Source organism: Marmota flaviventris, chromosome 7 (genome assembly GCF_047511675.1).
Source record: "Marmota flaviventris isolate mMarFla1 chromosome 7, mMarFla1.hap1, whole genome shotgun sequence".
Taxonomy (NCBI): Eukaryota; Metazoa; Chordata; class Mammalia; order Rodentia; family Sciuridae; genus Marmota; species Marmota flaviventris.
In genome coordinates, this window is record NC_092504.1 from 37,937,457 (window position 1) to 37,952,951 (window position 15,495).

Here is a 15,495-nt window from a genome sequence, read left to right on the forward strand (position 1 = left end):
TATATATATATATATACACCTTTCTCAAATATCAGATGGCTATAAATATTTGAGTTTGTCTCTGTATTTTCAATTCTATTCCATTAGTCTTCCTATCTATTTTGATGGCATTGCCATGTTGTTTTTGCTACTATATCTCTGAGTGTTATTTGAAGTCAGGAATTGTGATGCCTCCAGCATCATTTTTCTTATTCAGAATTGTTTTGGTTATAGTGGGTCTCTTATTCTTCCAAATTATTTTAGGACTATTTTTTTTCTAGTTCTGTGAAGAATGTCATTGGTATTACGATGGAGGTTTCATTGAATGTGTATATTTCTTTTGGTACTCTGGTCATTTTGACAATATTAATTCTGCCTATCCAAGAACAAGGAAGGTCTATCTATCTTCTGGATTCCTCATCGATTCTTTCTTCAGTTCTAATGTTTTCATAGTAGAGATCTTTCAGTGTCTTGGTTAGATTAATTCCCAGCTTTTTTTTCCTTTTCTTTTTTGAGGTTATTGTGAAGGGGATGGTTTCCTTGATTTATTTCTTAGCTGAATTAACTGTTGGAATAAAGAAAAGGTATTGATTTATGACTATATTTTTTGGTATTTTGCTACTTTGTTAAATTCATTTGTCTGCTTTAGAAATCTTTTGGTGATTTTTTTGGGGATATTCTAAATGCAGGATCATATCATCGGCAAACAGTAATAATTTGATTTCTTCTTTTCCATATTTATCCCCTTAATTTCCTCCTTTTTCTTGATTGCCCTGGATAAAGTTTCAAGAATCATAATGAATAGAAGTGATAAGAGTGGACATCCTTTTCTTATTTCTAATTTTAGAGGAAAAGTTCTCAGTTTTCCCCATTTACTGTAATGTTGACTATTTCATATATTGTGTTTATAATTGAAGTAAGTTTCTTCTATCCCTAGTTTCTCCAGTGTTTCTAACATGAATGTACACTGTATTTTATCAAAGAACTTTTCTGCATCTATTGAGATGATCATATGATTCTTGTTTTTAAGTTTACTTAAGTGATGAATTACCTTTTCTGATTTTTGTATGTTGAACCAGCTTTGCATTCCTGGGATGAAGCCCACTCAATTATGTTTTATGTTCATGTTTTTGAATGTGGCTTGTTAATATTTTAAAAAGTTTTTGAATTTATGTTCATCAGGAATAATGGTTTATATTTTTTTCCTAGATGGCTATTTGTCTGTTTGACTCTATAGAATGTGTTTGCCAGTGTTTCCTACCTTTCAATTTCATGGAATAAGTTGAGAAAGAATGGGGTTAGTCTTCTTTATAGGTCTGTTTCTGAGCTTTACTTTGTAGGCAGACTTTAATTTCAGTTTCATTTTCATTACTTTATATTGGTCTGTTTATTTTTTTTCTATAACTTCCTGGTTTAGTTTGGGCAAGTCATATGGGTCTAGATTTTGCAGTTTATAAAATAGTTTCTAATGATCTTCTGGATTTCAGAAGTGTCTGTAGTAGTTTCCTTTTTAATCTCTAATCTTGTTGATTTGTGTCTTTTCTCTTTCTTTTGGTTAATTTGGCTAAGGGTTTATCAATATTATTTATCACTTTCAAAGAATCAAATCTGTGTATTGTTTTTTTTTTATTTTCAATTTGACTAATTTTGGCTTTGATTCTTAGTATTTCTTGTCTTCTACTGTATTTGGAGTTATTTTGTTCTTTGTCAAGGCTTTGAAGTAGATCATAAGATTATTTATTGGGATCTCTCAACTTTTTTTTTAATGTAGGCAATCAATGCAAATAATTTTCCTCAGTTCTGTTTTCATGCTGTCTCAAAGAGTTTGATATGTGATAGTTTTGTTTTAATTTGTTTGTAAGAATTTCTTGATCTCTTCTTCATTTCCTATTTGTTTCTTCATTAAAGAGTACTCTCCAAGGATTTATGTGATTTCTATTATTTTTTTGCTGTTGATTTCTAGTTTCATTCCATTATGTTCTGATAGGATAAATGGATTACATCTATTTTTTGGTATTTATATGGTTTATTTTGGAAAAGTTTCCATAGCTTCTGAGAACAAGGTAAATTCAGATAATTTGTAGTGAAATATTCTGTACACATCTATTAGGTCCATTTTAATTATAGTATTATTATGTTGGATATATCTTTATTGATTGTATGCTTTCATGATCTGTCTATTGACTATAAGGATATGTTGAAATAATACAGTATTATTGAATTGGGATCTATCTGGGATTTAAAGTCAAGGAGTTTTGTTTAAAATGTAACTAGGTGAATTGATATTTGGGGATTATATATTTACTATCTTTATATCTTCATATTGGATTATTCCCTTTACCAGGAATGTAATGGCCTTCTTTATCTCTTCTAAGATAGTTTTTGCTTAAAATCAGCTTTGTTAAATATGAGAATAACTATGCCAGCTTGTTTTTGAACTCCATTTGCATGAGATATTTTTTTCCATCTTTATATCTTCAGCTTGTGAATGTCTTTGCTTATAAGATGAGTCTCTTGCAAAAATCGTAGAGTTGAATCTTGCTTTTTGATCCATTCTGCTAGTCTATGTCTTTTAATTGGGAAGTTGAGATCATTTATATTCAGTGTTATTATGGATATGTGTTTGTGGTGTGCTGGCATTTTGATGTTTTGTTCACTTAATTCTGTTTTGATTCTAATTTAGCTGATTAGTCTTCTGTTGATTTTCATTTACTTGGGAATTTTGGATTTTGTTTTTGGGTTTGTCTGTGTGCAATTTATCTTCAAGGATTCTTTGTAGTGCTGGTTTGGCTGCTATGTATTCCTTCAGTTTATCTTTGTCATAGACATTTTCTGTTTCCCATTGAAGATGAAAGAGACTGTTACTGGGTATAGCAATGTTGGTTGTCAACTATTTTCTCTTAGAATTTGGAATAGCTCATTCTAGGTTCTCTTTGATTTTAGTGTCTGTGTTGATTATGATGTGTCTTGAAGAAGTTTACTTCAGACCAGGTCTATTTGGGGACCTGTATATCTACTCTGTGTGTATGTCTAACTCATTTCTGAAACCAGAAAAGATTTTTTTGTGTGTGTGATGAGCTAATTGAAAACATTCTTAATGACTTCAGCTTGTATCTCCATATTCTCATCTATCCAAATAATTCTCAGGTTTGATCTCTTGATGCTGTCACAGATTTCTTGTATATCCTGATCATGTGCCATTATTCTTTCTCCATTATTCTTTCTCTTTTTTTGTATTCTATCGCACACATTCCATGCAGGTGATGGAATCAGGGTCACTCCATGTGAATTGGGCTGACAAGGAACAGACCACACAAACACAGAAATACCTTTTTCCAGGTCAGGGATGGCTCTGAGACCTCAGGTGTCAGCTCCCATACTGGAGGGCAAGGGGAACAAGGGAGACAAGAGGCAAGAGAATGAGAGCACCCTGGACCCCTGTTTTTATTTAGGGGAAAGACATTTGATAGAAAATTCCACCAAAATAAGGCAAGAGATTGTGTTACAGCAAACGGGGGGGGGGGGGGGGGGATAGCCCAGTCCCACTGGGTGACGCCCACCCCCAGAGATGCACTTCCTTGCCCAGCGAAGGTGAGGCCCACCTGACTCCCACTGCATGCAATGCCAGTTCCATACCCCATTACTCAAGGCTAAGGGGGAGTGCTCAGCTCCTGTTCAGGCAGCCCCTGACAGTATTAAGTGTACTCAGATTCATGAATCTTCCTTCAATGCCTGAGGTTCTGTCTTCAAGGGATGAGGTTCTATTTTCTATACAATCTAATCTGCTGGTGATGCTTTCAAGTGAATTCTTCATTTGATTAATTATGTCTTTCATCTCCAGGAGTTCTGATTGGTTTCTTTTCAACATTTCTATTTCTTATTTTAACAGTATTTAATCCCCTATATCACTCTTAATTCATCCCTCAGATCTTCTTTTAGTTAACTGAACATTTTAATAATCAGTTTTTAATAGTCTTCCTTTGTAGTATTATCCCATTTATTATCTGTAGGATTCTTTGTTGGGGGTTTGTGAGTTTTGGTGGATATTTGTTTGCCTTTTTCCTTATCCTGCCAGAGGTTCTGGACTTCTGCATCAGTGGAGGTGGATTCTCCTTCCTCTTTTATAGGTATGTCCTTCAGTGTGTAGCAAACACGCACACACACACACACACACAATATCAAAAACAGACATATATGTGTGTGTGTATCAAAAGTAGAGAGAAATCCAAGAAAAATAAATATACATACACATTTATTTATTTTTCTTGGATTTCTCTCTACTTTTGATGTATCAGTAGATGTTAAGGACAGGGGAACATGAAGTTCCCATTTGGTTGTTTCGCTTTGGAGTCTGGATTTTATTTGGAAGTTTTTCTCCCCAATTCCATAAATTGAAGATGCATTTAGACTCAGGTGGGATTAGATCTTGTGTAGTGTGAGATTAACTGTTGTTTGGCTAGGTCATAAGAATTTCTCAGCAGCAGGGTATCTATTCTGTAATCTTGACATGTCCTAACCATTTTCCAGCCTCTCTTGGAGGGAGGAAGTGAGGAGCTAAGAATTCCACTAATGTTCATAACTGATGTATAAAGATAAGTGTTACAGTCTTTGATGTCTGTAACATTAATTTCCACCTATGTACGAATGATGGTGTCAGTAATTAACATCAGTACTAACAATACAAAACTGCAAACTAGATCAAGCATTCAACATCAAGTGTATACTATGTTGTCCACTGTATTGATAGTCACCTCAACATGAATGGGGTATGAAGTGCATAAACTATCTAATTCTATTATTCGATGGGATTATAGTTTATTAAGTAAAGAGAAAATAGGATGGGAAGATGGGAGAAAGTATGAAATAATTTAAAAAGTAATCAGAGAAGAGGTAGGAGATAATTAGCAGATGTCAGCTGTAAAGAAGCAGCAATGAAAGATTCACTGAAAGGAATAAAATAAAGAGAGGAAGTGGGAACAGGAAGATTCGCCTGTTAGTAGGGAAAGATAAGCAGCTGAAAGGGACCAGAACCAAGGTGTGAGCAAATTGGCAACTATTAGATTAAATCAATTTGAACAGACACTTCCTTGAATCCCACCTAAGACAAGTTGAGTTTAAATAACAAGTGTAGATGGAAGCAATTAATATGAAGTAAAATTATAAGAATATGTTTATTTTTTTCAAATTTATCTGTGCAGTGAGTACACACAGACCCACATACATCATATATAATCATACATAATAGAAAAAAATAAAAATTAATACAATACAAATAAATGATGTTTGGAAAACATTTTTAAATAGTTATAATTTTTTAAAAAGAAGAAAAAATGGAATAAAAGTAGGAGTACAAATAAAAAAAAGTGATAAAAAATCTTGCTGAGAAATAAGGAGCTTGTTTATATTAAGATGGTCAAAAAAAAACAAAAAACAAAACTGGTGGCAGAGATGAAATTTTACTCTTAGTTGTTTTTTGCTTTGTAGCCTTGGGATCAGAAGGCAGCTACCTGCCCTTGTGGTTAGGAGGCACTGTTGATTGTAGGAGATCTCAGCTTTCAGTGTGTTGGTTTACAGTGGGAGTATTACAATTTGGGTGCTAATAAATCGTGTGTTTCTGTAACAGGGGTGGTGTCCTGTTTTAAATTGGACATTCTAGTAATTGGGGCTTAATCTCAACTGAACTTTGGAATTCTTTGTGTAGGAGTATGACAACTGAACCGCACTCTGGATTGCTGAGTGGCTGGCAGGTTGTCCAAGTCTCCGCAGGGTATCAGAATTTCTAAGGCCTCTAGTAAAATCCACTTCTAAGGTGTGTAGAGACAGCCTTCATGGTCTCAGATTCACCGCAATGCATGTGAAATACCAGTTATCTGCCCCCGGGGTGCAGACGCTCCTGTGTGTCTGCTACGGTGCCAGCAGTGAAGGTAGCATTCCTCCCGTGGGATCCAGAACCTCAACGGTCCATGTATAATTTTCTTTATGCTCATTTTAGTCTCTTTGGTTCAGGTGTCTTCTAGAAAAAAAAAATTAAGAGTTGCCTTCATAAGTTCCCAACTTCCCGTCACTGCCAGCAGTACCACCTGGTGCAGTGGTGGCACCAGAGGTAGTATTTTGCATCTGGCGTTCGCATGGACCCTGGCGGCAGCTGTAGAGTGGAGACGTTTTTTCCCACTAGGCGCATGCGCACTGGGGACTTTTTTCCCTTCAGGGTGCTCTCAGTAGGCGGTGGCAGTCCCAGCTGCGATGTTTTCCGTGGGGGGTGTGAGTGAAGCATATTACTGTGGGGCGCTTTTATTGCCAGGTGGTCCCCCACGTCCCCCCCCCCCCCCCCCCCCCCCGAGAACTGTGGTGTCCGCCTTTGGGCCCAGGCTCGTTTTCCACACCTGGAGCATTCTCAGGGCACTAATTTTGGATTTCCTTACAGTCAGCCACTACCCTACCGACTCTGTGTACATTAAAATCAGCCTCCCTCTCTAATGTACAGGTTTCCCCAAGTCAGTTTTCCAATTAAAAATAAAAAATTCTTTATCCGCTGGCCACCCCTTTGTGCGCACTGACCCTGGCCGTCGCTGGCACCCCAGCTGGCGCTCCTCTAACTTGTTATGTCCTACATTCAAGTTTCTGACTTTGTGCATCTTTCTAAACATTTTTTAACAGTTTTCAGTATGGAGTTTCAGTGAGTTTCCTTAGTTACTCACCTCTCTGAGAAGCAGTGTCCCCACAGTAAGGCTGATGTGAGGAGCTGCTGTGAGGCGTCCGTCATCTTCCTTGCCCCCTCCACAAGCTCCTCTGTGTATCTAAGGATAGAGCTTTTGCAATCTCCTTTCTTAACAATTTTCAAAATAATCCTCCTTTATACTCTATAATTATATGTTTTCCCCTCTGCACATTAAAACCTTACTTATGGGCGGGAGGGTGGAGTAAGGATTTCAGCAGGTCTCTTTGGGAGAAACTCTTTGGGAATCTAGATGCTGACAGGGATTCTTATGATTACTGAAGCATGTATTTCATTGGTGACTGTACTGGTTGCTAGGGCAAAGTTTACAATATCTTGACATTGGCTAGTTATACCATTTTTTTTACACTGGCTGAATTACAACAAGAACCCAACCTCTAAACTTGGAAATGATCATCACAAATTGCTTATTTTCCTGGTCAACAGGATCCATCTGCCTACTAATTCTTTCATTAACAACTATTTAAAATAGCAACTATTATGATAATTGATTATGAGCACTCAATGTTTGAAAGTATGATACCAATCTGTACAGAGCAATTAACTGTTTTTAAGATAATGTGGGGTTTTTGTTGTTGAACATGTTACAGTTTTTAAAGTACCTTGATTTTAAATTTTCTCACTTGATGCTCACAATAAGCAAAAAAAAATGCCATTTTATTTTCATTTTATAAACAAAGCATCTGAGGTATAGGAGAGTATGTTTGCCACCTATAGTTACACAAATCTACATGTGGTAAAACTTAAAATCAAAGTGTTTTGAAATCTAGAGCTAAGAATCTATTCAATTCATCTTTCTCCTTAAAGTTTTGCTCTAATCCTCGATTAGTTAAGGATTTGAAAAAGATGCAAATGGTATGGTACAAATTGAGAGAAGAGAATTGCATATAACCATGTGGCTTTATAAATATATGAATAAGGTTTTATATTTTAAAAAAGATAGTGTTTGATTAATATTAAATAGTGAACACCTTTGTCATTTAATAAGAAAGAATGGCTTTCAATCACTGCAAGATGGTTTCTGAGTAAACAGTAAAAATATTTTTGAACCCAATGTGAAAAGAAGCAGAGATTCATTGTTCAGAATGAATATTATGCAGGGGTCTAGATGGAGTATAATTTGCCCAGTTGTAGGGCAAATTGATTCTCAATTAGTGATTTATATTGCAATGTTAGTACCCAGATATTGTGCAGGAATTATGCAGTATTTTGTTACTGGTTGCTAAAGCATTCACAAAGTAACTATGGACATGCAAGTATCCTTTAAAAGAAAAATTGAGCCTTATGTTTTTATTATGTTGGGATCCATATCTTAAAGACTATGATTTTACTGCTGGCAATTGATTTTCTTTTAATGGGCAATTATACTTTGAATTAATAGAGGTCCTTAAAAACAGACAAAAAATAAAGCACTAAGATAATCATCACCATCCATCCCCTGTTGCTCGATCCATTTATTGAGCCCAAATCTTCCTGTATTTCACTGCCAGGGAAAAACCTGGTTAGAAAGAAATATACAGGGGCTTGTCCTCATTTGCTACCTTTTGCAGAAGGTAAGGAAAAAAGAACTCTCAAGAGCAAACAATTCTAAATTCAAACCAATTCCTTAAATGAAGCATAAATAAATGTAAGAGGAACTATTGATCATTTATACTTCTGATGTCAGTTTTCTCATCTTTATCTACACGTGCTTTATCACTACTTTTCAGGACCCACAGATAGGTTGCAATTCACTAGAAAGATCTAGATAATGGCAATTGATAACCATTATGAGTCAAACAGCAGAAAAAGAATTTGCAGTTTGAAAAATACATTTTCCTTTTAAGGGCATTCATGTTTAGTTATTATCAATCATTCCACTCCAAAATAAAACCATAAGAACAATATCTAGGTGTAAATTTTGGAAATGATGCATCTCATACAATTTCTGAGCTTTCCGATGGTATCATTACCTTAACTTCAAACCTTGAAGTTCAATTACATATATTTGATCTATATTGGTGGAAATACTTGTGCTTAGTTCTGTTCTAGTACTTTTAACCTACTAGTTGCCTTACACTTGAAGGAGTAAATTTCAATATATCCAAATGTATCTCTCAGGGGATATCAGGAGGGTGGGTCCTGGATGTCCACAATGCCATATGCTATAAAATTTTTAACAAAGAGCCTTAGATGATGATGATGATGATAAAATTATGTGTTTGGTTTTATTTCATAGGACTATACCCTCACCATGTATTTCCAGCAGTCTTGGAAAGACAAACGGCTTTCTTATTCTGGAATCCCTCTAAACCTCACCCTAGACAACAGGGTAGCAGACCAGCTCTGGGTGCCAGACACCTACTTTCTGAATGACAAGAAGTCGTTTGTGCATGGAGTCACAGTGAAAAATCGAATGATCCGACTGCATCCTGACGGAACAGTTCTCTATGGACTCCGGTAAATGGCTTCATATTGCATGTTTTAATGTTGCTATGGTTTTATTTCCTACTTTGGAAGTGGACAGGGGAAAGATGCAAGTAGGAGGTACTCATGTCCATTAAAATCTGACATTAAAGATGAGAATCTCTGGAAACATTTGAGCTCAATGTAGACAACTTTATCCATTAAGTACAGTGAAGTTTTGCTCTGATCCTCAAATAATTGAGAAAGTAATCAGAAAATGTATCTTTGCCAGAGATTTCACATCTAGCTTGTTTTTTTTTTTTTAAGACAATTGCTTGATTATCTAAGAGCCACCCAGATTGAACTGAAATGTGTTCTAGGTGTTGGGAAGAGCAATTTAGAAATGAAATTAGGAAACTGTGAAGAGATAAGAAAATATTCTGTGGTCTATTTAGGATGATACATAGGGCTTTATTTCCTTTAAATTTTTATGTTACCATTTATATTTAGGCAATATTCTATGTTAAATTAATTTTGTGTGAGGTTGGGGTTGAGGTTCAATTTTTTTTCCATGTGACTATCTACATTTTGGGGTTTCAGTTATTGTAAAGATTTTTCATTTTCCATTATATTGTGTAGGTGACTTTAACTGTATAAGTGGAGGTCTATTTCTAGGCTCTGTTCTGTTCTCTTTATTTATGCTCAGGCAGTGTCACCCTATTTTAATTATAGCTGCTCTGTGGCAAGTCATGAAGTCAAGAAGTGTTAAGTCCTCGAACTTTATATTTATTTTTCACAACTCTGTTAGATATTCTAGGTCCTTTGCATCTCCCTATAACTTTTAGAATCAACTTCTCAACTTTTACAAGGAAATAATAGCATACTGGAGTATAATTGAGGTATAGTGAATATATAGTAAGTTTGAGAAGAACTGACACCTTAAAATTGTTAAGTCTTCTAATCCATGAACATGATATATCTTCATTTATTTAGGTTGTCTTTAATTGATATTACTAATGTTTTGTGACATAGTATTTTTTGTTTTGTTCTGTTTCAGAATAAGATAGAAAGGAGCATCATACACTTAATGGAGGTCTATTATTAGTCTTCATGTAGCTAAATGCATACTAAAAATGCTGGGCTGTGTTTAAAAATCAGCTTCCTGTTTTAACAAAGAAATATCTAATCTATATCTAATTCATGTCTAAACTATGTTATAAGATATGGAGAGTGGTGGTTCTATAACATTTGGTGTCACCTTTGTTATCACTTGAGAAGCAGATAAATGATATTCAGTGTATCCACAAACTCTTATATGCACCCAATTTTCTTGCCATTTCAGATTGTTTATAAGCTCCCTAAAATCTTCTATATATAAGAAACAAACTAAAACTCTGGTGTCAATTAGTTACAATTTATTCTGTAAGCTCACTGATACTCCCAAACAATATACACCTGAAAAACCATATCTGAGATAAAAGTAAAATCATTATCTAGGGCTAGGATTGTGTCTCATGGTAGAGCACTTTCCTAGCATATGTGAGGCACTGGGTTCCATCCTCAGTACCACATAAAAATAAATAAAACAAAGGTATTTGTGTACATCTCTGACTTAAAAAAATTTAATCTTAACCTATTGGTTAATTATTTATTGATAACTTTGATTTTAATTTACACAGTAAAATGACATCCACTTTTTTGGCAAAATTATATTTTGAAATTTTCCATTCTTTTGTTGCTCCAAAGCTATCAACTCCAGTTAAAGAAAAAAAAATTTCTGTTTCTTGGAAAAGTAATGAAATAAGCAATAGTTTGTTTGAGTCTGTTGATAATGGCTAAAGAAAAAAATAGTTTCTTTCAGTCTACTGATAATGGATAAAGAAAAAAATTTACTAATCCAAGATAAGTGTTTTGATGGTTCATCACTGAAAATCAGTTGCAATATATCTTTGTTATCTATCCAATTTAAATATGCATTTTGGGAAAATAATTCTGTGACCCAACTTAATAAATATATCAGCCACTATACACATAAGCATACTGATTCATCAAGAATGTATAAAAAGTTGTTTTCTTGGGGAGAAAAAGGACAACTATATGTTTTGCAAGAATGGCAGTCAAATTCTCAGTTCACAAAGCTTCACTTTAGGCATTTTTCCAAATTATTGGAATCTTTGCCATTAGGAATGATATAAAGGAAGAAAATATTAAAGAATCATGAAGTTGAACAGACCTCCTTTTAAAACTGGGAAAACTGTAGCAAAAGCAGGAAAGGGCTTTAACCAAGGACACAAGAAGGTATTGCAAAATTGAACCAAAATTCAGGTAACCTTAACTCCTGTACCTGTGCTTTCCCTACCCCATTGCTTTTCAATCACTCTGAGGAGTCAGCATCTCCTTCCAAATTGTATAACATTGTTCTCTCCTCTTTGGACATACGGGGTCTTTGTAACTTGTAGATTACAACCAGACCATGAGAATCTAAAGATAAACATAAACCATCTGTCTATTATCAGGGCTTTTATCTCTTTATGACAACAACTTTCTATATAATAATCTCACACCAGCTCTAATATCTTCTGTTCTTCCTCATAACCTCTTCCCTCATAAGTTTGGTTTTTCTTTTTCTAGAGGTTATAAATATCCTGGAGATACCATAAGTATGGCAGAGAAAGTATGACATTTGGAGTTAGAGAACTAAGGTAGGGCCTTAGTGTCACAATTTTTTTGACTGCTTGACCTGGAACAAATTATGTAAATTTTCTGAGCCTTATTTTTATTATCTACAGTAAGGGATTAATGCCCTCTAACTTATTATTGAGAAGATCTTATGAATTAATTAACAGGAGAGAGACTAGATAGTAAGTTCTAAATTTTATTATTCTAAAGTAATTGTGCTTTATATTGCCTTATTAGGTACTGGGAAAGTGGCATCTTGAGGGTGGTTATCTAACTCCTGAGATATTAGTGATTAGAACAGAGATGCAGTTGTCCAATTAAGAAAACACTCACTGAGTGCCTGGTATGTGCATTTATTCACTATTTTGGCCCTGGGAATAATTTCCCAGGAGCCTGGTAGAAATTTGTCATTGTGGCATTGTGGAAAGCACCTGGGACTCAGAGCCAAGAGGCTTATGTCCTAACCAGTTTGTACCTTTTAGTCGCCATTTCATCTTCCTGGGCTTCAGATACCCAGCCTTAAAGGGAAGAGATTGGACAAAATTACCTTTAAATTACTTTTAAACCTAAATTTTATTATTTCTATCATCTTACATATTATGTTATGCTCATTTTAATTTATCTGATGTAGCATTTCTTGTAGAAATAAAAACCTGCACTTTTTTTTGTAAGAGTCTTCTTAAGAGTAGTATCATTTATCATTCCTAAGCATACATAGTGGAAAATCTTTATCATATAACACATATATTGGCATCTTTATAGCTATACAGTATGTATTTTAGACATGACTAATCAGGAGAATGAAACTCATGGTTTTATCCTTCTTCATAAGTCCAGCTAATAGTCATTCTGAAAGAGGTCATACATAAATGAGGAACTTTTAGTGATGATGGCATCAATGAGATTTTTCTGAGTGCATTCCAAAGTCTCTTTGACCAAGTATTTCATAATCATAAAGCCATATCATTGAACTAAAACAACTTTTCATTTTTAAATTTTTTTATTCTAATTTGCTCTGTATGACAGTGGAATGCATTACAATTCATATTACATATATAGAGCACAATTTTTCATATCTCTGGTTGTATACAAAGTATATTCACACCAGTTCATGTCTTCATACATGTACTTTGGATAATGATGTCCATCTCATTCAACCATCATAACCCCATGTCCCCTCCCATTCCCTCCCATCCCTCTGCTCTATCTAGAGTTCATCTATTCCTCCCATGCTCCTCCCCCTGCCCCCACTGTGAATCAGCCTCTTTATATCAGAGAAAACATTCGACATTTGTTTCTTCGGGATTAGCTAACTTCACTTACCATTATCTTCTCCAACTCCATGTATATACCTGCAAATGCCATGATTTTATTTTCTTTTATTGCTGAGTAATATTCTATTGTGTATATATGCCATTTTTTAATCCATTCATCTACTACCAAAAGCACTATACAGATTTAATGCAATTCCAATCAAAACCCCAATGGAATTCCTCATAGAAATAGAAAAAGCAGTCATGAAATTCATCTGGAAAAATAAGAGACTTAGAATAGCTAAAGCAATACTTAGCAGGAAGAGTACAGCAGGTGGCATCACTATACCACACCTTAAACTATATTACAGAGCAATAGTAACAAAAACAGCATGGTATTGGCACCAAAACAGACTAGTAGAGCAATGGTACAGAATAGGGAACACAGAGACTAACCCTCAAAATTATAATTATTTTGTATTAATTAAAGGCACAAAAAACATACATTGGAGAAAAGATAGCCTCTTCAACAAATGGTGCTGGGAAATCTGGAAATCCATATGAAACAGAATGAAATTAAACCCCTGTCTCTCACCATGCACAAAACTCAATTCAACTTGGATCAAGGACCTCAGAATTAAACCAGAGATCCTGTGTCTAATAGAAGAAAAAGTAGGCCCTAATCTCTATCATATCAGATTAGACCTCTACTTCTCTAATAAGACTCCTATAACACAAGAATTAAAATCAAGAATCAAAAAATGGGATGGACTCAAACTAAAAAGTTTCTTCTCAGCAAAATAAACAATCTGTGAGGTGCATAGAGAGCCTACAGCTTGGGAGCAAATTTTTACCCCTCACACATCAGAGCACTAATCTCTAGGGTATACAAAGAACTCAAAAAGCTAAATACCAAAAAATCAAATAGCCCAATCAATAAATGGGCCAAGGACCTGAACAGACACTTCTCAGAAGATGATACACAATCAATCAACAAATATATGAAAAAATGTTCATCATCTCTAGCAATTAGAGAAATGCATATCAAAACTACTGTAAGATTTCATCTCATGCCAGTCAGAATGGCAGCTATCAAGAATACAAACAACAATAAGTGTCGGTGAGGATGTGGGGAAAAGGGCACACTCATATATTGCTGGTGGTACTGCAAATTGGTGCAGCCAATATGGAAAGCAGTATGGAGAATTCTTGGAAAACTGGGAATGGAACCACCATTCAACCCAGCTATCCCTCTCCTCAGTCTATATCCAAAGGATTTAAAAACAGCATACTACATACAGGGACACAGCCACATCAATGTTTATAGCAGCACAATTCACAATACCTAAAACAACTTTTCTACATTCAAACTCAATATGAGATACAACTTAATTTATATGATATCACAAGTATAGAGTTGGTTGTTTGGAGTTTTAGTGTGAACAGTGTCAAATCAGATTTTACACCCAAGCCCTGTAAACACTCTAACAATCATTTCTGACAGGTTACCATTACTTTTGAGGAACTGGGCTACTGTGCAGCAGATATTTAGCCCATTGTTGAGACTCCATTTCTTTCTCTTTTTTTAAAATTCTTTCTTTCTTTCTTTCTTTCTTTATTTTTAGTTTTTTAGGTGGACACAACATCTTTATTTTATTTTTATGTGGTGCTGAGAATCGAACCCAGTGCCCCATGCATGCTAGGCAAGTGTGCTACCACTTGAGCCACATCCCCAGCCTGAGACTCCATTTCTTATGCCTCTTATTCTCAACTCACCTCTGTTGTGACCAAATGACTCCAAGGAATAATCCTGAATCCTCCATCATTTCTTCTTTGATTTCACTGGGGAGCTAATGTATGTCTGTTTTGTGCCAAAGATTTTGTTAGGAGACTGGAGCTTCAGTGCACATCCTATGAGCCCTTTGGTCCTTGCAATGTGTACATTGTCATTCCCTTTCTTACTCAAAAGTGGAGACTATACAATATCAACACTTTCTATGTCACATATTTAATCTTTAGAATTCTCCCACTTTTTTCTCCCTTCTTTTCATTTAACAATGAGGAAGAACTTCCTCTTCCTTTGAAGCTAATCCCTTTACATTTGCATTTACTATTAGTATTGCATATAATTTCAGACTTTGCTCTTCTCTTTTACTTAAATCTTCAGTTTTTTGTCTTCTGTTGACTCCTTTGCCTTGATTTTCTCTTTATTTTCTCCAGCGTTTGCAGAGCTTTGGTTTCCTGTACCCCATCACCACCCATTTACACATTTGCTCCTCAATTCCCAGCAACAGGGCTCCCATCCACACTGCTTTTTAATTTGTTGTTGTTGTTGTCGTTCAGCACTGGGAGTGGAACCCAGCACCTTGCATATGCTAGAAAGTTGCTCTACCACTGAGCTACATTCCTATCCCTTATTTTTTATTTTGAGACGGAGTCTCAATAAGTTGCCCAGGCTATTCT

At 35.2% G+C, this 15,495-nt stretch overlaps 1 protein-coding gene across 2 annotated transcripts in view; it reads left to right on the plus strand.

Moving 5' to 3' along the window:
• Nucleotides 1-15,495, plus strand: part of Gabrb1 (gamma-aminobutyric acid type A receptor subunit beta1) — a 380,753-nt gene that overhangs the window by 131,593 nt on the left and 233,665 nt on the right. For both annotated transcript variants that reach the window (XM_027937790.2, XM_027937799.2), the window contains exon 4: nt 8,934-9,154. In XM_027937790.2, coding sequence (XP_027793591.1) covers nt 8,934-9,154 — 221 coding nt within the window. The remainder of the gene's footprint in view (nt 1-8,933; nt 9,155-15,495) is intronic.